Consider the following 23306-nt stretch of genomic DNA (forward strand, 5'->3'; position numbering starts at 1 on the left):
ACCCAGGCTTCAGGGTGACTATGTGACTCCCCTGGTGGCCCAGTAGCCCACGCGGACACAGGGAAGGTGCTGGTCACCTCTGCTGACATTTATTAGCCCCGTAGGCCCCGCCCCCTTGGCCAAGGGCCACTGTGATTGGTCGGGAGCCGGTTGGGGGACTTCCTGCAGCGGCTCCAGGTGGGAGGCTCCCTATCTGGGAGGGAGGCTGAGCTGGCCTCCCTAGGGAAGGCAGGTCAAGGTGACAAGGGGTGCTGCAAGGACAGGTCATCCTTCTGAAGGCCACTTCTGTTTAATATTCAAAAGTCACCGTCTTGACCCGCAGGTACTCATTCAGGGCCGCCTCTCCTGTAAGACACCACAGGCTGCTGGGCCACATGGCCACCCACTGTTGTGGGGGATGCCAAAGCGTTAAGTGGCTGGGGCGTGAGGTTGGCTGCCTGCACTCGAGGATGAGAAGTGGGTGCCCAGGGAGGCCTTACCCCGGATGTCCTGGGTAATGAGTGGACGAGGACTGCGTCTCTAAGTGGCCCCTATGGTCCTGCCTTTCAGGCCTGCTGTCTTCCTACCTCTGCCCACACCAACCCTGTGGCCTCTCTGAGCCTTGTGCCCTGAACATGGCCCCTGTTCTTAGGGTCAACCCCTCCTGGCCACCCAGGTCTCCTTAGGCCCCTGCCCGGGGCTGCATCTGCTCTGTAAGGTGCCTTTCTCGCCCCCTTCCTGGGCTGCCTCCCTCCCAGGAAGAAGCAGTGACCTCACCGCCATCTTGCTACACTGAGGTACCCCAGCATGTGGCCCAGGTCGGGCCTTTGCAAGTGTTTGTTGAGTGAATAAATGAAAACAGCCTTCCGGCAGGTGAGATTACCCAGGTCCTTGCCAAATCCAGACTGCTTGAATCCTCCAAAGGGGGCCGCCACGTCGGTCTTGTTGTACGTGTTCACGAACACAGTCCCAGCCGCCAGCTTGTCACTGACATACAGGGCCTTGTTGATGTCCCGGGTGAAGACACCGGAGGCCAGGCCAAATTCTGTGGCGTTGGCCCGAGACAGCACACCGTCCATGTCCCTGTGGGAAAAGTCCAAGAACTCCCTGAGGGAGGGTCACAGGGGCTCTGCCCTGACCTGGGATCCACTCCACGCTCCCTGCTGCACATGAAAGGAGAAGTGGGCCAGGGTTGGCCAGGCGCAGTGGCCACACCTGTCCTCCCAGCCGCTCGGGAGGCTGAGACAGGAGGATCACAAGTTCAAAACCAGCCTCAGCAAAAGTGAGGCCCTCAGCAGCTCAGTGAGACCCTGTCTCTAAATAAATTTCAAAAGCGGGCTGGGGTGGGGCCCAGGGGTCCAGTGCCTCTGTGTTCGGTCCCCAGTCCCCCCACCAAAAATGGGCCAGGGTTAAAGCCGGCCTGCAGGAGGCAGAGTAGAATAGGAAAGAGGAGCCAGGCATGGTGACAGGTACTGCTGTCCAGGGCACCGGAGGCTGAGATGGGAGGATCGCTAGGGCCCAGGAGCTTGAGACCAGCCTGGGCAACATAGAGACCCAGTCCTGGGAAGGACAAAGGGAGGGAAGGAGACCAGAGACAGTCACATGGTCGACACCAGGGGTCCTAGGGCAGAAGAGGAGCCCATTGCAGGTAGGAAGACACATGTGGCCACTGGAGGCGTCTGACGTTCAATAGAAATCAGATTTTTTTTTTTTTTTTGTATCAGGGATTGAATCCAGTGGCACTTAAACCCCTGAACCCCGTTCCCAGCCCTTTTGAATATTCTACTTAGAGACAGGGTCTCTCTGAGTTGCTCAGGGCCTCACTAAGTGGCTGAGGCTGGCCTCCAACTTGCGATCCTCCTGCCTCAGCCTCCCAGCCTCCCTGCCTCTGCCTCCAGCCACTCCTTCTCATCCCACGAGGAGGCCGGCTTTGCTGACTGCTTGACCAACAGAACATGGCGGAAGAAATGATCTGGAGATTCTCAGTTCAGATCCTAAGGATCCCTGCACATGCAGCTGGCATCTGTGGGAACCGGGGGTCGGGACCTCAACCCGGAGGCCTTTGGCGAGGTCCTGAGCCCAGGTTAGCACGGCCACTCCCAGCAGAGGTGACCGGCCCTCCCCAACCCGAACCAAACTGCAGATTCACAAACGCAGCACACTCCTGCTGCTCTCTGAAGCCCCTCCGTTTTGGGTGGTCTCACCCCAAAACAGAACCCATCAGGCCGCAGGAAACAGACCCAGGGAACACAGGGAGGGGACAGGACTGTGTCTCCCTCACTGTGGGACTTGAGGTCACCTACTCCTTGGGGGACCAGCACCCCTGGTGGTGGGAGGAGCCTCTGCAGGCAGCTCAGCCTGTGTCCCCCGCTTCCTTCTGGCCCTTGGGGACCACCTCCCAGAGCTCATTCAAAGACCCCATCACCCACAGCAAGGCTCGGCCCTGGGAGGCGCCCCTACCCGTTGGCAAACCGGGAGATGACCATGATGGGCCCGAAGGATTCCTCCTTGGCTATGAACATGTGGTCCTCCACGTCCGTGAACACCGTGGGCTCGAAGAAGAAGCCTGCGGGGGACAGAGGCCTGTGGCTCGCGGGAGGGCGCCGTCCCCCCGCCCTGTGGCCCTGTTCAGTTCTGAGGTCCTCACCTTGCCAGTCCCATACCTGGGTCTGACAGGTGCCCAAACAGCCAAGCCCGCCTCCCCACCCCCCCGAAGTCAAGGTATCAGATGGGCGTGAAGTCTAGCTGTGCAGGTCCCTGGCCACCCGCGGTCCCCAAGTTCTATCCCAGCCAGAAATCAGAGGCCATGGTACCAGCTGCCTCGGTGGCCCCGGGAGCGCCGACCCACCTGGCCGAGGGACCTGGTTCCCACCACAGGCCAGCGTGGCCCCTTCCCTCAGGCCTCGCTGACAGTACTCGCGCAGCTTGTTGAGGTGCGCCTGGTGGTTCTGTGGCCCGTGGTCGGTGTCCCTGTCCAGGGGGTTACCGATCTTCATCTTCCCCACCTCCTCCACCTGTGGAAAGTTCTCGGGTCAGATCAGGCTTTGCTCCTCCCTCAGGAGGAGGACCATCCCCAGTCCCCAACTCAGTGTCTCGCCGAGTGGCTCAGGGCCTTGCTAAGTGGTTGAGGCTGGCCTCCAACTTGCAATCCTCCTGTCTCAGCCTCCTGAGGTGCTGGGATGAAGGTGTGGGCCATTATACCCGGCTACTATTTTTTTTTTCTTTTTGTGGTGTTAGGAGGGATGGAACCAAGGGCCTTCACCTACCCCTGAGGACACCCCCAGCCCACAGGCCTGTTTGGGTCACATCGTTTCCAGTCTGGGGACCATTTCTTGCAGAACCAATAAAAACCTGTGGAGGCCCACAGCTCCTGCCTGACAGGTCCCCTGACCCAGGTGGGTGGCGATCTGTGACAGGAGCCTGTCCCGGCCTCCCCGCCTCTCAGTCCCCCCGGGTCCCGCAAGCCAGCAGCCCGAGACCCTGGGCCAGCACTCACCACCCTCCTCACGAACTGGTCGTGGATCGAGTCCTCCACAAAGAGCCTCCCGGCCGCAATGCAGTTCTCCCCCTTGTTGAAGAAGACGGAGCTCATGCCCTGCGGAGAGGATGGCGGTTACAGCCACCCCCGGGGCTCCTGTCCCCAGCCCCTGCCAAGGGGACGTGTGCCAGGGTCACACTCTCCTCCTGGGGCCAGGCCTGGTTAGGGGGACCGAGGGAGTCTGCCTTGCGAGGGCAGGAAAGGAGGCCAGGACCCCGAGATCGCAGGTGACACTATTAGAGGTGCACAGCCCAGGGGAGGACCCCGAAGCCCAAGCCCTGAGCGCAGCCGGGGGTCCACTCCCAAGAGCACATTGGGGTCCGTGGCAGCCAGAATTGGGCGGCTGTGTCCTAGAAGGACTTCCTGTGTTCCTACGTGGGGACCAGCCCGTCAGCAACTTGGGGACTCTGGGCGCCTGCGGCTTAGGGACTTTTGCTGCTCTGACCCACGGGGTGGTTCTGGCCCCGCTACTTTGTCCCCTCCTGCCCTGTCCTCCTGCTCCTGTGCTGATCTGTCAGCCGCTGCTGGCCTCTAGGGTGAAGTGTCCCTAAGGGGACCTGCCGTGTGTCACAGCCACAGCCCGGCAGGAAAGGACTCCTGCAGCAGGTTAGGACGAAGGTCCTCGGAGGCCCCCACCCGTCTGCCCTTGGAAAGCAGCAGCACCCTCTGCAGGAGGCCAGGTGGGGAGGCCAGGGGAGTCCAGCTCCCTGTGAGGCCAGCCGCGGGGCACAGGCCTGGGGACCCTGCAGGACACTGCAGCATGGGCCTGGGACAGGGGATGAGATTCTAGGACTGACAGGTCACCAGGGCAAGTGACTTGCTGTCCTGCTGTAGCTGTGACATGTCCCCAGAGCCCCCGTGGGAGGCGATGCAGGAAGGTCCAGAGGAGGAGTGAGGAGTGTGAGGCCTGAACCTGGCAGTGCATGGCTCCCTGGGGGTCCTCTGGTGGCCCCTGGAGGCAGGTGGGGTGTGGGGAGGAGGTGGCCCTGGGGCTGTGGCTTGGGGTCTCCATTTGTCCCTGGAGAGTGGAGTCCCTGCTCCCTGGTCCCCATGGGAGCTGCTCCCTCCCCACACTCTTCCTCCATGATGTCCTGCCTCCCCTCGGCCCAGGAGTGGGGCCGCCCTCTGTGGACTGGGACCTGGGACACCCTGGGCCCCACGTCCACTGTCCCCCTGATTGCTCTTGTGGGGTCTCCTGGTCACAGCAGCAAAGAAGCTGAGACACCTCCCCTCCCAGGTGGCCCCTGCCCGTGGCCCCTCCCTGTCCCCAGTCCCCCCATCGTCCCCGCCTAGCCCAGCCCTCACCATCTGCACGGCCTTGCTGAGGTCGCAGTCGGCGAAGATGATGAGCGGTGACTTCCCGCCCAGCTCCAGGGACACCTTCTTCACGTTACTTAGGGCGCAACTGGAAGCGACAGGGCACTGGGGCCGGCGCCCAGGAACACCAGGCCCCGGGCCAGCCGAGGGGACGGGGCAGGCCGGTGCCTGCTGGGCTCCAGAAACCTGGCCCTCGCCTGCCCCGCGCCCCACGCCCCAAAACCCGAGCGCTCAGCCACAGGGCCTTTGCCCTCGCTGTCCCCCCACCTTCCGGATTGATTAACTTTAAAAAAAATTTGCTCCAAGGGGTCATCCGTGACTGCAGGATGCATTTTGGCACATCGTACACAGACGGGGTGTAGCTTCGCATCCTCTGGTCATACGTGATGTCAGCTCACACCAGTTGTGTGACCAGACATGCACTTAGGGTAGTGATGCCCGATTCATTCTTCTGCCCTTCCCACCCCTGTGTCCCTCCCCTCCCCTCCCTCTCCTCTGCCGGATCCAAAGGACCTCCATCCTTCCCCAGCCCCCACCCCTTATGGTGAGTCCAGCATCCGCATGTCTGAACATTCAGCCTTTGACGTTTGGGGACAGGCTTATTTCACTTAGCGCGACAGCCTCCAAATCCATCCAGCTACCAGCAAAGTGCCGTCACCTCATTCTTCTTTATGGCTGTGTAATATTCCACTGTGTATATGTAACTTGCTTTTCTTTATCCGTTCATCTGTTGAAGGGCGTCAAGGTTGGTTCTGTAGCTTAGCGGCTGTGAACTGAGCTGCTATAAACACTGATGGGGCTGTGTCCCTGTAGCGTGCTGCTTTTAAGTCCTTTGGGTACAGACAGAGGAGTGGGATAGCTGGGTCAGATGGTGCTTCCATTCCAAGTTTTCTGAGGAATCTCCATCCTGCTTTCCAGAGTGGTTCACCAATGTGCAGCCCCCCAGCCACATCCTCACCCACACTTATTGTCACTTGTATTGACAGTCGCCACCCTGGCAGGAGTGAGGTGGATCTCAGTGCAGTTCTGATTGGCATTTCTCCGATGGCTGGAGATGGGGGACACGTTTCCATATGTCTGTTGGCCGGTCGTATTTCTTCCTCTGTGAAGTGTCTGCTTAGTGCTCTGCCCGGTACCGACTGGGTTGTTTCTTTCTGTTCAGAACCCGTCCCACCTGCCGGAGCACAAGGCTCTTTGGGACAGGCAGACACTTGTCTGGTTCCTAATAGGCACTCTGCCTTGCATACAGCTGCTGCTCCATAAATGCTGAACGAATAAATAAGATACAGAATCATCCCCCAGTTGGCAGGACTGCAGAGGCCACGGGGGCTTTGGCATCTCAGCTTTTTAGGGATGGTACCCAGAGAAGCTGGGCACCACCTCAAAGACGCTGCTGTCCAGTGCGCATTCAGTGAACTGGACCAGGCCTGCCCTGGGGAGGAGGGGTCTCTGCACTCAGGGCCCACCAGGAAGGGGGCCCTGGGAATACAGCCGCAGAGCCACGCACAGTCAGAGCAGAAAGCGGCCTCTCTGAACTCTTGCCGCCAAAACCCTCCTCCAAGCCAGGTGCAGTGTGTAACCTGTCATCCCAGTGGCTCAGGAGGCTGAGGCAGGAGGATCGCAAGTTGGAGGCCAGCCTCAGCAACAGAGAGGCCCTAAGCAATTCAGGAAGACCCTGTGTCTAAATAACATACAGAACAGGGCTGTGGACGGGGCTGAGGGGTCAAATACCCCTGGGTTCAATCCCTGGTACCAAAAAAGAAACCTCCTTCCGGAAGGTTCCAAGAGCGGACCTTTCCCGAGCCTTCTCTCTGCACTTGAAATGTGTGCTCTGGGATTTGACCTTGACGTCCTCACATCAGAGGCTGGCTTGTGAGTCAGGAGGTCAATGACCTGCTGTCCCTCCTGGTGGCTTCTGTTGCTGGCCACACTGGACAGGCTTGCTGCAGAGCTGACCAGACATCATCGCCGTGCTGTGCTCATGGCCCCAGTGCCTCTCCTGACCCCGGGAACCTGACTCATCAGCCACTGAGCCGAAGGCACGGAGATGGGGAAGTCAGGGACGGTCACTGTGTCCTGCTGCAGCTGGACACCATCCCCTCTGGGAGACACCCAGGCTGCCCGGGACCAGCCTGCGGGGAACGCGTCCCAAAGAGAAAGAAAGTCATTCTGATCAGAGAGGGACGGTGAGGGGACCCTTCTGTGACCCAAGAGTGGCCCTTCTCCCTGGGGAACCGTCACAGAATAGCCAGACCACCCTGGAGTTCCCCTAGGACCCCCTAAAGCAGAGACCAAAAATGGGGTAAGGAGCCAGAGGCCACAGGCAAAGCGCTCAGCAGGGCCCAGGTCCCAGGCTGCTGCCCAAGGGCTGGATGGGGACAGACCCGCTGGACCAGCATTGGCATTAAACATGGCCACTGGGGTTGGATGTGCACCATGAAGCTCAAAAAGCAGCACCTGGATGCCCTTCAACAGATGAACGGATAAAGAAAATGCGGAATGTGTATGCAATGGAATATTACTCAGTCATGAAGAAGAGTGATGAAGAGTGTCAATGGACGGAGCTGGAGACGATCACGCTAAGTGAAATAAGTCAACCCCCCAAAACCAAAGGCCGAATGTCCTCTCTGATGCGTGGATGCTGACCACGATAGGGAGAGGGGAGAACAGAAGTGCATTGGATGAGACGCAGGGGAGTGAAGGGAAAGGAGGGGAGGGGACTGGCAGAGACAGGGAATGAATGGACGTCACTTTCCCATGTTCACCTAGGAACACACGACCAGGGACACCCCACAGCAGGTCCAACCACAGGAACAGGACGTCACACCCTGTGTAGGTGTGACATGTCAAAATGCACGCAACTGTCAGGGACACTTACAAAGAACAAATTTTTTTTTTTAAAAAAAGGGAATTATTATAGTAAAGACAAAAGTAGCGCCCAGCTCACACAACAGCACCAGCTACACCCGGGTGGCATGGCCCCTGGGGCCACCCCCTCGGCCCAGCCCAACCCTTACCTCTTCATGATGTGCTTTCCCACCTCCGTGGAGCCCGTGAATCCGATTTTCCTCACGTCGGGATGGTCTGCGAGCCGCTGGCCAACCAGCGAGCCTGTGGGCGGGTGAGCAGGAGGGTCAGAGTGGACCCCATGGTGCTGGGAAAAGCCCAGCCCCAGGCAGCAGGTGCACACCCCTGCTCCTTGGTGTGGGCTCAACTCTGTCCCCTGGGCCCAGAATCAGAAGTCCCAACCTCAGCACGTCTGAAGGTGACTCTCTGGAGACGGGGACTTCCAAGGAGTAAATGAGGTCACTAGGGTGGGCCCCATCCCAATGGGATTGGTGTCCTTCAGAGCAAAGGGGATTGGGACACAGACGTCCACAGAGGGACAGCCTGTGAGGACACAGCAGCCACAAACCAAGCAGCGAGACCTCAGAGAGAACCCACCTGCCACCACCTTGACCTGGGACTTCCAGCCTCTGCCACGGAACCAAGTCACCGAGGGGCTGAAGTCCCCCCCGTCCTGGCAGCCCCAGAAAACCCATCCACGCCCCACGTCACTTTCTACCCCTCGGGTCCCCACCGAGGGCGAGGTCACACAGCCTTTCAGCTCTTTCTGGGGCCCCGGCAGAGACCCGGTCAGGTGCCAGGTTGGGTCCATGGAGACCCCAGAAACCCCACCTCAGGATGCAGTGGCCAGGAAGCCACATGGCACACGCCACTCCTTCTGTTTCTCTCCTGGCCCTATCCCATGCCCCTCGGCTTCCCACTTCCATGCTGAGCCCAGCACACAGCTGCCCACAAGCTGGCCAGTCCCTCTGTACCATGCGGCGGCAGTGAGACTCCAAGATGAACTTTCCTGACGCTGCCGTCTTCCAAACTCAGCCAAGACTCCTCTCGAGGCCCTTTCCTGACGCGGCTTCCAACCCTTCCTCCCCATCCATCTGTGCCCTCCGGTTCTGCTCAACCTCTCTGACTGCCCCTCGTCCATCATCTTGGCCTGTCCAGCGCCCTGGCTCCGTCCTGCAGGTCACAGCCCCCTCTGTGACTCCGCCAGGCCTTCGAATGCCATCTCCGGATAAGTCATCCCCTCAGTCTGTATCTCTGGCCGAGCTCCTCTGGAATCCGGCGTCCCTTGTCCCCCTCTGCCTGCTCGGCTCCTGGGCCTGGATATCTGAGAGCCTCTCGGATCTGACATGTTTGAACTTGAGCTGTCAATCATCCCTGACCCTGCTCCCCCGCCCGGCAGGTGGACAGCCTCTCCTGGCGGCCAGTTAAGCGGGGGTACCACGGACCTCTTCATGTCCCTGTTCGGGCACCAGCGATGAGAGGCCATGGAGGGATTGAGAAGAGACAAACAGACACACACACAGAAAAAAAAGTCGGGGCCAGGTGGGACATCGCCCCCTGACAGAGGAGCCGTGACCAGGGCCAGCTCTGGTCATATAGGTTTCACCAAAGGCTATTTGTGGGAAAGTTCCTTCAAAGCGGCCATCTGAAGGATGCAGAACTGGCGAGACATGAGGGCCATCTTGTTATGCTCGGAATCCTCTATCCCTGGGAGCTGGTGCCTGAGCTGAGGGCCCGCACTGACACAGCTCTGCACCTTTGCATGGAGCCTGTCTGGGGCAGGTGTCACCATAGCAACAGGGCAATCTTGACCTGCACCTTTGCCCAGGGAGTTCCCAGAGCCACGCAGCCACCAGGCAATCAGAGGACCGTGATCCACGTCACAGCTCTCCACAGGGAGGGGGAGGTCACTCTGGACACTTTTCTTCCCCATCCCACGAACGGCCCAGTCCTTGGGCTCCTCGGGTGGCCCAACCCCTCCTTCTGGACCCACAAAGATCCCGGGTGGGCAAGTGTGGACGGAGACCCTCACCAACTCCCTCTACAGCAAGTCAAAGTCCTACAAATGACTTTGGTATGAATTCCATCCTACCTCTCCGCCCTCGTTCATGTGTAGTTTGGGGGGACAAAATATTTGAAAAGATTTATCGGACAGAGGACGGGTCCCCAGGAAGGACAAAGGACTCGTCAACCTTAATCTGAAAACAAACAACCTGGCTGAAGCTGGGCCAAGGACGTGAAGGTGTCTGAGAATGGAAGTCCTTCCGGGTGCAGGTTGCTCCCCCAAGAACGGTCCTCCCACCCTCTGGCTGAGCTCTGCACTGCGTCCCCCAGGCCACTCTGCCCTCGAAGGACACATTATCCAGTTGACCCTGCTCTGGCCGCCTGGAGTCCCTGCCCTGCCCCTGTCTGAAGCCCTCACCAGATCCGGGGAGGATGTTGATCACGCCCTTGGGAATGCCAGCCTTCAATGTCAGCTCCGCAAACTTCAAGGCTGTGAGTGGGGTCACCTGCAGGGGACATGGAAGAAGACTCGGTCAAGAGGGCTTTTTTTTTTTTTAATAGTACTGGGGATTGAACCCAAGGGTGCTTAACCACCGAGCCTCGTGCCCAGCCCTTTTTGTATTTTATTTAGAGACAGGGTCTTGCTGAGTTGCTGAGGCTGGCCTCCAACTTGTGATCCTCCTGCCTCGGCCTCCTGAGCCCCTGGGATTAACCTTCCCTCTCTGTCTCTGTCTCCCAGCGGCTCCAGTTGCAAGCAGGGGACGCCATGGATTGGGGCGCCAGGAAGATCCCGGGGAAGCCACATTCGTGGTCAACCATAGGGGCACGGCCAATCCAGATGGCTTTCCTTACACCTCAGGTGGGAACAGGGGCCTGCCAACCTCTGGCATCCTGGCTCATCCTGGCGGGGCTGTGGCCACTTGGCCAGGCCTGGACCATCTGGTGCTGTGTTGTTTTCTCTTCTGTTGACACTAAGCCCCTCAAGAGTCCAACAGTCCCCATCCCCAGAAGCCCCCAGCTTGTCTTCCAGAACGCCCCGTCCCCGGTCCCTCAGCCTCTTCCTCTGAGAACTGCCAACTTTAGGGTGGAGTCGAGGCTGTCCGGGGAGGTGACCGCTGCCCACTGAAGTCCCAGCAGCCCCTGCCTTCTGAGCTTCTATGTAACTCTGACTACGGCCCCAGGTATGGAAATTGTGGAAATCAAAATGGAAGCAGTTTTCCAGCCCTCTGAACCCCCCACAAATTGTTCTTCTTCTGTTTCTGCGAATTCCTGGTTGAGCCAGGAGCCATGGTGACCATCTGTCATCCCAGTGGCTTGGGAGGCTGAGGCAGGAGGATCGAGAGTTAGAGGCCAGCCTCAACGGCGTAGCAAGGGCCTGAGCAGCTCACCTGGGCAGGCTTGATGACCACCGTGTTCCCAGCGGCCAGGCAGGCAGCCGTCTTCCAGGACAGCATCATCAGGGGGTAGTTCCAGGGGATGATGATACCGCAGACCCTGCCGCACCAGAGAATCGGGCCTTTCTCTCTTGTCTCAGCCCAGAGGGGACCTGCTGACCCCCTCCTCCTCTCCCAGGGCCTGACCTCCACTGTCAAAGCCAGGCTGCCCCCAAAGGCACCGAGAGTCCTGCAGACAGTCACACCTGCCTTTTCTCACCTGGATTCAGTACCGTGAGTGACCATGGTGACAGTCCTTCCTCCTACTGCCCACCATGGTAGGGCACCCTGATCAGATTCTGATGACAGCAGTCCAGGGACACAGACCAGGGGGAGGGGACCATGGCCATTTTTAAGTGAGAACAAAAAGCCAGGAGGTCTAGCCAGGTGGGCGTGGTAGCCCACGCCTGTCATCCCAGCAACTCGGGAGGCTGAGGCAGGAGGATCGCAAGTTAGAGGCCAGCCTCAGCAACTTAACGAGGCCCTGAGCAAATTGGTGAGACCCTGCCTCTAAATAAAATATTTTTAAAAAGGCTTATTGGAGGGGGGGTCTTGAAAGAAGAGAGCCAGTCAGAAGAGTCCCCCAGTTAGGAAGGGGATTATGTCCCCTCGAATTCACACGTCGAAGTCTGTCTTCATCCCCAGAACCTCAGGATGATTTAGAGAAGGCCCATATTGCAAAGACGCTGGCCTCCTTATTGAGGCACTCGGGGAAGTCCATGTGGGCAAGGACACAGCTGTGTATCAAAGGCTGGGCTCCCAGCCTCTGGTGCGGCCTGGGGGTGCTGGACCCTGTGGGAACCCTCCTACTGGAAGAAAGGTGGCCATGGGGTATGTCCTTCAAGGGGACTTGGGAGCCCAGCTCCTTCCTCTCTCTCCTCCTTTCTTCCAGGTTGCCATGGACAGGCCTCTTCTGCCGTAAGCTCCTGCCATGATAGACCGCTGCCACCGGCCCAAGGCAAAGGACCAAGCAGCCATGGACTGATCCTTCCGCAACCGTGAGCCAGAGTCAGTCTTCTCCCTTATCAACTGGATTATCTCAGGTATTTTGTCACAGTAACGGAGAACGGGCCAACACATAAGTCAGGAGAGGCCTGGGACAGATGCTCTCTCCCAGGCCTCAGAAGGAGCCAGCCTTACAGACGCCTTGATCACAGACGTCCTGCTGCCAGAACTGTGAGGCAGCAGCTGTTGGATGAAGACACCTCGTCTGTGGCAGTTTGTTACAGCAGCGTGAGCAAACTCATACCTGCCATTCAGGGAAAAGGTTCACACCCCTGGGACTGGAATTGTGCAGTAAAAAGAAACCCTCTGGCTGTGCTGGATATTAAGGCCAGTGTGCGGCCCCTTAAATGAAGCCCCTTCTGTACGTGTGTCATTCACCACGACTGAAAGGCGTCCTGAATGGTCATTGTTGAGTTGGACTGGCTGACGGTCAACTCGCCCTTCTGTCCACCGTGGCTTTGGAGCCCTCTGGTGTTCACATGAGGTACTGCATGGCCAGTTTTCCTTTGGGTTTCCAAGGTCCTTGGGGGGTCAGGCTGATTTCGATGTCACCTCCTGTCCTCGGACGACCGTGATAACAAACCTTGGTTGTCAACTCGATGCTTAGAAAACTGGTGAAGTGCACTTCTGAGTTTGTCTCTGGGGCTGCTTGCAGGGATGACTGGCACGTGGGTGAGCAGGGTAAGGGGGTCTGGCTGTGAGTGTCCCCAGAGTCCCCGTGGGAGGTGACATAGGAAGGTCCAGAGGAGGACTGAGGGGGGGGGTGTGAGGCCTGAGCCCCGGCAGTGCATGGCTCCCTGGGGGGTCCCCTGGTGGTCCGTGGAGGCAGGTGGGCGTGGGGAGGAGGTGGCCCTGGGGCTGTGGCTTGGGGTCTCTGTTTGTCCCTGGAGAGTGGAGTCCCTGCTCCCTGGTCCCCACGGGAGCTGCTCCCTCCCCAGGCTTCCTCTGGAGCAGCCTCTCTGATCATTAGAGACCTTCTCTCCTCCTCTCCAGAACCCCTATGCAGCTGTTTTTGCAGAACTTTCTAATTTGCATGCACAAGGATCCCATCGCACCCTTTGTAGATGGACTTTTTGGAGGGAACCCCGTTGGCCACCAGGACCTCAGGATCACTGTGGGCGTTAGACGGAATGCCCGCGGCCTGCTACGGCGCTGTCCCTGCACCGCGTGGTCAGACAGGACGGGACAGCAGTATGCGAGCTGTCTGCAGGCTGCCCCGCGGGCCACCTGAGCAGTGCCCAAGCAGTGGCAGCGTGGTCACCTCTCACCCAGGGCAGGGACTCACCCGACAGGCTCCTTCTTGGTCAAGGTCAGGTTCCGGTTGGGCCTGGCCTGGTTGATGGGGATAGTGGAGCCCTGGAAGAAGAAGAGATGTCACCGGGGACCGGGTGGGGGGACACCAGCTCTTACAAGATGTTGTCTGAGTCCTGATTTCCCCCTCTGCAGCCGGGTAGGGGCCCAGAGCCTCCAGACCACACCCAGACCCGGGACCCCTGAGATCACTGGACTAGTTTCTCCTCCTCCTCCTCTTGCTCCTCCCCTCCTCCTCCTGCTCCTCCTCCTCCTCCTGCTCCTCCTCCTCCTCCTCCTCCTGCTCCTCCTCCTCCTCCTGCTCCTCCTCCTCCTCCTCCTCCTGCTCCTCCTCCTCCTCCTGCTCCTCCTCCTCCTCCTGCTCCTCCTCCTCCTCCTGCTCCTCCTCTTCCTCCTCCTGCTCCTCCTCCTCCTGCTCCTCCTCCTCCTGCTCCTCCTCCTCCTCCTGCTCCTCCTCTTCCTCCTCCTCCTCCTGCTCCTTCTCCTCCTCCTCCCTCTCCTTCTCCTCCCCCCTCCTCCCCCTCCTCCTCCCCCTCCTCCTCCCTCTCCTTCTCCTCCCCCCTCCTCCCCCTCCTTCTCCTCCTCCTCCCTCCCTCCTCCTTCCTTCCCTCCTCCTCCTCCTCCCTCTCTTCCTCCTCCTCCTCCTGTCTTTTCTAGGTGTCACTGAGAATCAACTCCAGGGGGACGCTCTACCCCTGAATGACACCCTCAGCTTCTCCTGTTCACTTTTTGAGTCAGGGTCTCTCTAAATCTCTCAGGCTGGCCTCCAACTTGTGATCCTCCTGCTTCAGCCTCCTGAGAAACTGGGGAGACAGGGGTGCGCTCCAGGTGGAGCTTTATCGGAGGTCTTAGGGATGGGACCCAGGGCTTGACACAGGCTAGGCCAATGCTCTGTGCCCAGGCTATACCCCCAGACCTACACTCTGGAACTGAAATGTCCCTCAAAGTCCCACATGTTAAAGGCTTGGTCTCGTGGCCACCAGGAAGTGATCTTTAGGAGGTTGGGCCTTTCAGAGGTCGTTAGGAGGCCATCAGGTGGGTCTTTAAAGGTGACTGCGGACCCCTGGTCTCCTCCTTATTCTCTTTGTACTTCTCCCGCTATGATGAGCTGCCTCAGCCCACAACAGAGGCATCAGCTGAGCAAGGGCTGGAACTTCCAAAACCGAGCCCAGACCAACCTTTTCTCTTAATAAGTTGATTGTTGCAGGCACTTCTTCTAGTACCGAGAGCTGACTGATACATATTTTTTAAAAAATTTATTTTTCTTCTTAGCCCCCCCCCCGCCCCCGTGATGGCAGAGTTCACCCCTACACGGGGTGAACTTCCCATTCTCCTGGCTGGACCTGCTGCGGGGTGTCCCTGGTCGTGTGTTCCTATGTGAACATGGGAAAGTGATGTCCATTCATTCCACTGTCTTTCCCACTCCCCTCCCTTCCCTTCCCTCCATTCCCCTGCGTCTCATCCAATGAACTGCTATTCTTCCTCCCCCTATTTTCGGTCAGCATCTGCATATCAGAGAGAGCATTTGACCTTTGTTTTTTTGGGGGGGGGAGGGACTGGCTTATTTCACTTAGCACGATCATCTCCAGCTCCATCCAGTTACCAGCAAATGCCATCATTTCATTCTTCTTCAAGGCTGAGTAATATTCCATTGTGTACATGTACCACATTTGCTTTATCCATCCATCTGTTGAAGGGCATTTAGGTTGGACAGCTTGGCTATTGTGAATTGAGCTGCTACAGACACTAACGTGGCCACGTCACTATGGGACGCTGGTTTTATGACTAATACATGTTTGAGACCCTGGTGCAGCCCAGCCCACCTGGAATTCTCAGAACCGGGAGCTAATCCACAGGGTCGTTCCCAGCCATGGAACGTTCGCAGCCGCCCGGCCAAGGAACCACCCATTTCCATGCTCCCAGGTGACCCACCTGGATCTTGTCACACCAACCAGCGAAGTAGCGGAAGGTCTGTATAGACATGCCCACGTGGGTCTTCAGGGCCAGCGTGTACACCGCCCCGGCGTCCAGGGCCTCGATGGTGGCTAGCTCTTCCTGGTGTTGCTCCATGAGATCGGCCAGTCTGGCCAAAGGTAAGGGGAGATCTGGGCCCTGCACGGATGCCCCCGGCCACCAACGTGGCCTTGTCCTCCCCTCTCTGTATGTCTGCACCGTGCGTTGGGGAAGTCAGCCCCCCTGCCTTGGGAGCCATGCACTGAACCAGGGGACAGTCCCTTCTCTGGAAGGTCCTTCCCCTCCCCTCCTAAGACATCACCTCCCACCTTCTCTCTCTCGCTGAGATTCAGGGGGCATCCAGGGACATGTCCCCTTTGAGGCAACTGGGAATTTGCACAGAGCAGAAACGGGTCACTAGGAAACTAGTGACAGATGTCTGTCCCCTCCCCTACAGGGTCTCCACTTGGACCTGCCTGTGTCACTGGGGGGGTGTTATTATGACACAGGCCACCAGATGGCAGCAGAGCCTCTTCAGTCACTGGGGGTTGTTATTAAGACACCGGCCACCAGATGGCAGCAGAGCGTCGTGGGAAGGACCCTCCCAATGGCAGTGCCCACTGCTCGCACTCAGGAGGCTCCCAAGGCCACCTGGGTGTCCAGGGCTCACAGTTCTGCCTGATCCCAGCTCTGGGGGGCATCTGTCACTCGCCAGTGCCTCCTTACAACCACGGAGTGTCCAGGAGTTCTGGGGACTTCGCCTGGAGCACACCTGACCTGCTAGCCCCAGGCTGTCCTCACTGCGATCCTCCTGCCTCAGCCTCCCCAAGCCCCTGGGATGACAGGCGTGGCCACTGTGCCCGGCTCCAAGGAGTCTTTTCTGAGACAGTCCGGGCACACCCAGCCGGGTCAGTCTGACCGCTTTGGTCCCATGACCTCCCCAGGGCCCAGGATCCCAGGAACAGAGGCCTGGGTAGGAGGACCCGCCTCAGCCCCCAAGCTGGAGGGGCGGCTGGACGCTCACCTGTACAGGAGCCGGCCACGGTCCCGCGCGCTGATCTTCCCCCACCGCCCGTTCTCAAAGGCATCCTTGGCCGCGGCCACTGCCTTATCCACGTCGCTGACCTGGGCCAGGGACACCTGGCAGATGACCTGTGGGGGGAACAGAGTGTGAGTCCTCCCTGGGAGCACGGTCACGTCTCACCCAGGGGCCAGAGAGTCACCCACAGTGGTGAGGCTGAAGGGAGCTGAGCGACCACAGCAAGAGCCGAGACCCAATCATTCCAAGTCCAGCCAGGAAGAATTTCTGAAGCGGACCACAGGGGACATTGGAGGCCCCTTTGCCAGCCCCTGGATCCCCAGCTACTTCCTCTGTCCCCTGTCCCTGCCTTGACTGCTTTATGTTTTCTATTTTGGTCCTAGGGATTCTTAACCCCTGAGCCCCATCCCCAGCCCTTTTCACATTTTATTTAGAGACAGGGTCTCACTGAGTTGCTTAGGGCCTCGCTCAGTGGCTGAGGCTGGCCTCCAACTTGTGATCCTCTTGCCTCAGCCTCCCGAGCCGCTGGGATGACAGGCATGAGCCACCCTACCTGGCCCCTTGGGGACTTTGAATTCTGTCCTTGGTCTCTGAAGCAGGCTGAAGTCCCTGAGGAGCCCTGCCACCTCCTATCCTTATCTCCCCACCGTCTTCCCTTCCAGCAGTTCAGGCTGGAGACTAAGTGGGACCCTTGCTTGTCCTTTGCCAAGATGGAAGCCAGAGCAGAGGCTCCGCGGCCAGCACCACCAGAGGGGAGGTGGGGGCGGGTCCAGAGGGGAGGCGGGTCCAGAGGAGGGGCGGGTCCAGAGGAGGGAGGGGCCAGAGGAGAGGTGGGGCGGGGCCAGAGAAGAGGAGGAGCCAGAGGAGAGGAAGGAAGGGGCCAGAGGAGAGGAGGGGCAAGAAGAGAGGTGGAGCGGGGCCAGAGGAGAGGTGGGGAGGGCCAGAGAGGAGGGGCCAGAGGAGAGGTGGGGAGGGCCAGAGAGGAGGGGCCAGAGGAGAGGTGGGGTGGGGCCAGAGGTCAGTTGGGGTGGGGCCAGAGGTCAGTTGGGGTGGGGCCAGAGGAGGGGGGTGGGGCCAGAGGGGAGGTGGGGCCAGAGGAGAGGTGGGGCGGGGCCAGAGGTCAGTTGGGGTGGGGCCAGAGGAGAGGTGGGGCCAGAGGGGAGGTGGGGCGGGGCCAGAGAAGAGGAGGGGCCAGAGGAGAGGTGGGGCGGGGCCAGAGGAGAGGAGGGGCCAGAGGAGAGGTGGGGCGGGGCCAGAGAAGAGGAGGGGCCAGAGGAGAGGTGGGGCGGGGCCAGAGGAGAGGAGGGGCCAGAGGAGAGGTGGGGCGGGGCCAGAGAAGAGGAGGGGCCAGAGGAGAGGTGGGGCGGGGCCAGAGGAGAGGTGGGGCAGGGCCAGAGAAGAGGAGGGGCCAGAGGTCAATTGGGGCAAGGCCAGAGGAGAGGCAGGGTGGGACCAGAGGTCAGTTGAGGCAGGGCTAGAGGAGGTGGGCGGGGCTGTAGGTGAGTTTGGGCGGGGCCAGAAGTCAGCTGGGGTGGGGAGGAGGAGTCAGGGAGCAGGGAAGGCCAGACTCACGCTGCCGTCCGTGGGGTTGATGGTGTCATAGGTCTGGCCTCCCTCGGCATCCACGAACGTCCCCCCGATGAAGAGCTGGTGGGGCATGCGGAGCTCCAGCTTGTTCACTGATTTTTCCACCTGGGGTGACAGCCGAGTGACAAGGAGGCGTGAGGAGCACAGATTCCCAGGGAGACTGCGTGGGCTGGAGTCCCTGCTCTGCCCCTTCCTCCCTGTGTGACCTCGACCTGCTGACCCAACCTCCTCCAAGGGCAGAGGGGGATTCGCAGCGGGTCGGGAGTGTCACGGGTGGCGAGGCCCTTTAAACCAGGGGACACGTGCCACCCAGCACCCTGCCACCCACTTCTGTGCGCATCCAAAATTCCATGGGGAACACGGGAATCCCTGGGACCCCTTCCCCCTCCTGCAATCTGTCATTTATTCACTCTTCCTAGGGCAACCTGGGGTCCACCCTGGCCACCTGGCTCTTCTTCACCAGCTTTTGTTTCAAACCACCAGCCAAACAAACTACCCCCAAAGCCCATTCCTTCAAGAGAGGGCAGTTCCCCCGATCGGTGCTGAATCTACAGGATGAACTTGTCCCTGTTGGGAACTCATCCTGGTCTCACGTCTTGGGAGACCCGATGTGACCCTCCCACTGAGCATCTGACAGCGAGATCCAGTGGAGTTTGCCCTTTGGCTCTGACACCCCTAGGTGCCAGGCAGAGCTTGGGAAAGTGAAAGCTGGGCTCCCGGTTTCCTGAACACCCAGGGGCCCGACTCACGTAGTCGATGTCGCTGTCACCCTCGTCGTCCTCCCCGCGCAACTTCCTGACTAGCAGCTGGATGAAGTCCCCAAAGGCGGTTGCCATGTACACATCCTCGTTCTCCAGCTCCAACCCGTCACACAGCTCCCTCACCTCCTCCACCAGCCTGCAGCAAGGTGGGAGGGGGGTGGAGAAACGGGGCCCAGGATCAGGAGCCCCGTGCCCGGCCGCATCCGGGGACTGCAAATCTAAATCCACCTCCCCTGATCTGGCCTGGGTCCCAGCACCCTGTAGTGGTCAGCAGCTCACGACCCAGGCCCAGGGCCCAGGCTGCGGGGGACCCAACAGGCCTTGGTTGCAAACTCATGGGCCATCCGCAAAACTCCCATGCCATCTCAAGAGGACGGGAGCGATCCAAATAATCAAAAAAAACTTGAAAAAGCACAAAGTCGGAGAACTCAACCTTTCTGATTTAAAAGTTCACTACCAAACTAAAATAATCAAGTAGGAATCAAAGCAGCCATCCTCAGCCAATGAGCACAACCCAGAGCCCAGGAATAAACCTACTCGCATCGGATCAACCGATCTTTTGGCAGGAACCCCAAGATCCGCAAAGAGAAAATGATAACGTTTTCAGCAAATGGTGTTGGAAAAATTGGATGTCCCCATGCACAAGAATTCAACTAGATCTTTGTTTACTACACATAAAAACGATAAAGCATCCACATGTCAGAGAGAGCATTCCGCCTTTGGTTTTTTTTTTTTTTTTTTTTTTTTGGGTGGTCTGGCTTATTTCACTTAGCACGATAGTCTCCAGCTCCATCCATTTACCAGCAAATGCCATCATCTCATTCTTCTTTAGGGCTGAGTAATATTCCATGGTGTATGTGTACTACGGTTTCTTTATCCACCCATCTGTTGAAGGGCACCTGGGTTGGTTCCCTAGCTTAGCTATGGTGACTTGAGCTGCTATAAACACTAATGTGACTGTGTCACTGTAATATGCCAAATCCTTTGGGTATAAAACCCAGGAGTGGGATAACTGGGTCTGATGGTGGTTCCATTTCAAGTTCTTTGAGGAATCTCCCCCCTGCCCCCCAGAGGGGCTGGCAGTCCTACAGTGTGGACTCCTTTTTGCAAACAAAGGTAGACTAATACCTCCTTCACCTTCCCTCCACACAGATCAGAATTTACCACCGTTGGGTAGTAAGTAGGATCCTTCCTACCTGGTTGAAGGACAGGCAGACGAATCTAAGGTGACAGACTGCCTGTGGGTTGGGGCAGGGGACAATGTACCCCATGCCTCTGTGTCTTGATTAAAACTTACACACATTAAATCAAGGCTTGCCAAACTGACCACCTAAGATCCATAAATTTTACTGTATTTCCCATTTTTCTTGCGGGGGTGGTACCGGGAATTGAACTCAGGGGCACTCAACCATGGAGCCCCGTCCCCAGCCCTATTTTGTGTTTTATTTAGAGACAGGGTCTCACTGACTTGCTGAGGGCCTCACTAAATTGTTGAGGCCGGCCTCCAACTTGCGATCCTCCTGCCTCAGCCTCCCAAGCCACTGGGATGACAGGCCTGGGCCACTGGCTGGATTTCCATTTTAAAACACTGTGTATACAGTTCCCTCAGCCCCTTACCTGCACCCCGATACACAGCAAGAGACCCCCAGAGGTGAGAGGCTCATCCTAGTGGTACAGATACACAGTTTTCTATGTGTCTCCCATTGGGGGTGAGTCCCAGCCCCACACCCTGACCCCAGCTTGCTGGGACCAGTCCCCCCAGTGGCTGGTGCCTTGTCTGCATGACCCATGGGTCTGAGGGGCCATGGCTGCTTCTTGGGTCTGGTTCCTCAGAACCCACAGGGTCCACGAGTCCTGGACGGGCCCCCTTACCTCACCACATCCACCGATGCCGCCCCCGACTTGAAGAAATCCGTGGAATCGTCCACCTCCGAGACGCTGGGGAGGATCCGTTTCCAAGCACTCTGAGAACACAAAGGCGGTGTGAGGAGGTGGGTGGCCCTGGTGGCCCTGGGACCAGCCGGCCCTGGATGTGCCTGAGAGCCCGGCTATCCACTCCAAGGCGCTGTCCCTTCCCGAGGGGCCTGGTGGCCTGGGGTGACCACCTCCAGGGGCTTTGAGATAGTGAGTCTCTTGGAGCATCAGAGGCCCAGCTGGCCAAATCCCAGGGCCCCCGTTGCAAAGGAAGGAGCGGCAGAGAGACTCCAGAGAGTTCCAACACTGCTCCTGAGGCCGGTACACAGGGAAAGGGACTCACCAAACACTTGTGCAGTAGACAACCTGCCCAACCTGCCAGCACCCCAGAAGATGTCTCTTACCCGCACAGCCTCGGCAGTGACCAGCTCTGCCTCCGTCAGCTCCAGGGCACTGCTGGCTGCTCCTTTGAAGAACTGCGAGGCCGGGATCATCTTACCATCCTCCAACTGGATGTTCTTCACCAGCAGCTACAAAAGATAGGGCACACGCCTATCATCCCAGCCGCTCAGGAGGCTGAGGCAGGAGGATCGCAAGTTGGAGGCCAGCCTCAGCAATTTAAGCGAGGCCCTGAGCAATTCAGCGAGACCTGAATAAAATATAAAAGGGGCTGGGGCTGGGGCTCAGGAGTTAAGCACTCATGGGTTCAACTCCCAGTACCAATAATAATAATAATAATAATAGAACACAGGGCCCCAATTTGGGTGGCTTATACTCAGGGTCACGCCCCAGGCCAGGGACTAGTATGGACTTTCCCTCCTGAGTCTCATTTCTCCCTGTCTTTGCCAGATCCTTGTGCAGTAGACAACCTGCCCAACCTGAGGCCCGTGGATCTGATCTGAGCCCAAACATTGGGAACATGGAGCCGAGGGGGGAGTGGGTCTGGGGCCTCCAGCATGGGCAAGCGCCATTACCATTCTGTCATCATTCCCGAAGAGAATGAGTCCCGCCTTGGTGACCAGGCCTGGCCGATGGGCCCCGGGGATGGCCAAAACTTCCCCCTCAGGGACCAAGCCGGACGTGTTCAATGTTGAGTTGAAAAAGGTCAATGTCTGTCAGGGGAGAAAAATCCAGAAGCAGGTGAATGAGAAGAGTCCTGGCCACTGACCAGTGGCTGACCTCAGACTCTAGTGCACAGAAGCCAAGGGAAATGTGCTCAGAGGTGAGGCCACTAGCCCCAAAGATGCCACCAAGCACCGGTCACTTGAGAAAGGAGATGCATTTGCCAGTACACAGGGTTCCATCTCAGTGCCGGAGGTAGAGAGCCCTCTGGACATGTCTGGGCACTTGGCTGGGGCTCAGGGGTGTGGCCAGTGGGGGCTGTGTGGACCAAGAGTTTGGACAAAGACCCCAAAACACATGGTCTTCCTGTCCTGGTGATTCTAGAGCCCAGGAACCCCAGGGCACTCCAACTTCAGCATCTGGCTTGCCCCTGCCTGGTCCCTCAACCAGAGGAGGTGGTCCCACCTCCGTCCAGGGCCATGTTGAAGTCAGAGCTGGGACCTGAGATGGCCCCAGGAATGGAAGCCAAAATTTTATACCCAGCACAAATGGACAACATACTGGTGGTAGGTGCCCGGAGGCCTCTGGAGATGCCGGAGACCTCCCTTTTAGCTCCTGGGGGGTGGACAGGTCTCTTAGTTCCAGGGAAGAGACAAGAAGTCAGGGGCATTTGGGTGGGGTGGTCAGGGTGGGTGCTGGGGACCATGCATTGGGCTGGTCAACGCACTGGGCAGGTTTCACAGTCCACGGGGCACACCGGGGCATCCAGGCAAGTTCCAGTCACACGCAAACACACCTGTCCACAGGCCTCTGTCCAGGCACCGGGCACCTTGTCATTCCCACGGATCCAGTTGTGAATGGCCTCGGCTGGCTGGTCCCAGTTGATCTGTTGGGGGCAGGACGTGCATGCGCTGCTGGTCTCTCTCCAGCGCCCTTCCTGCCCCATGACTGCTGGACACTGAGCAAGCCCTGGGTGAGGAGTTCTGGTTTCCTCTCGGGGCTGCCTGACCCTCAGTCCCTCACAGGGGTGGACTGAGCCATTCAAGATGGCTTCCGGAGGCTCCCAGTTTGCCAAGGTGGCGGAGGCCCACCAAGGAGTCCAGAGCACCCCGGAGAGTCCAGTCCACAGCTTCTCCTTGCCTGGGGGCCTACGTGGCCCTCTGTCCAGCTCTGCACAGTCCCCAGGCAGAGGCACGGCCCACAGACCCCCGAGGTCCTTCCCACTGGGTGTGGCTCCAGGGAACTGAGTATCTCTCAGGCCTCACTAGGGAGACTTCCAGCATCAAGGGGACATGTCCCCCCACCCCCAGCTGGTGTCCCCCCATGGAGCCTTGCCTGCAGACCATGCACCTGCAGACTTGGGGCAAGGACGACCCAGGACCTACCCTGGCTGTTTCTTTCTTCTGAATGCCTTCATAGGAGGCTCCTTCCTCAGGCTGAGGGAGTCTGGGGGCTTTGCCCTCGGCGATCAACCTCACGGCTTGCACCTGGGGAGACCCCTGCGTCAGCACCCCCCCCCCGCAGGAGGGCTCTCTCCTCCCAGCCTTTAGGGGTGT

At 58.7% G+C, this 23306-nt stretch overlaps 1 protein-coding gene across 1 annotated transcript in view; it reads right to left on the bottom strand.

Moving 5' to 3' along the window:
- Nucleotides 1–88: 88 nt before the first annotated feature.
- Nucleotides 89–23306, bottom strand: part of ALDH1L1 (aldehyde dehydrogenase 1 family member L1) — a 34869-nt gene continuing 11651 nt past the window's right edge. Inside the window, exons 5-23 of the mRNA XM_081276263.1 lie at nucleotides 23136–23237; nucleotides 22547–22636; nucleotides 21663–21800; nucleotides 21093–21218; nucleotides 20647–20738; nucleotides 18763–18910; nucleotides 17999–18118; nucleotides 16412–16539; nucleotides 15367–15517; nucleotides 13409–13479; nucleotides 11074–11179; nucleotides 10104–10191; nucleotides 7852–7945; nucleotides 4823–4922; nucleotides 3476–3574; nucleotides 2828–2993; nucleotides 2440–2545; nucleotides 863–1062; nucleotides 89–345 (exon numbers count right to left, since the gene is read on the bottom strand). Coding sequence (XP_081132389.1) covers nucleotides 290–345; nucleotides 863–1062; nucleotides 2440–2545; nucleotides 2828–2993; nucleotides 3476–3574; nucleotides 4823–4922; nucleotides 7852–7945; nucleotides 10104–10191; nucleotides 11074–11179; nucleotides 13409–13479; nucleotides 15367–15517; nucleotides 16412–16539; nucleotides 17999–18118; nucleotides 18763–18910; nucleotides 20647–20738; nucleotides 21093–21218; nucleotides 21663–21800; nucleotides 22547–22636; nucleotides 23136–23237 — 2181 coding nt within the window. The 3' untranslated portion in view covers nucleotides 89–289. The remainder of the gene's footprint in view (nucleotides 346–862; nucleotides 1063–2439; nucleotides 2546–2827; nucleotides 2994–3475; nucleotides 3575–4822; nucleotides 4923–7851; nucleotides 7946–10103; nucleotides 10192–11073; nucleotides 11180–13408; nucleotides 13480–15366; nucleotides 15518–16411; nucleotides 16540–17998; nucleotides 18119–18762; nucleotides 18911–20646; nucleotides 20739–21092; nucleotides 21219–21662; nucleotides 21801–22546; nucleotides 22637–23135; nucleotides 23238–23306) is intronic.

This window comes from Spermophilus citellus, assembly GCF_964194105.1.
Source record: "Spermophilus citellus genome assembly, chromosome: 19".
In the NCBI taxonomy this organism is placed as follows: domain Eukaryota; kingdom Metazoa; phylum Chordata; class Mammalia; order Rodentia; family Sciuridae; genus Spermophilus; species Spermophilus citellus.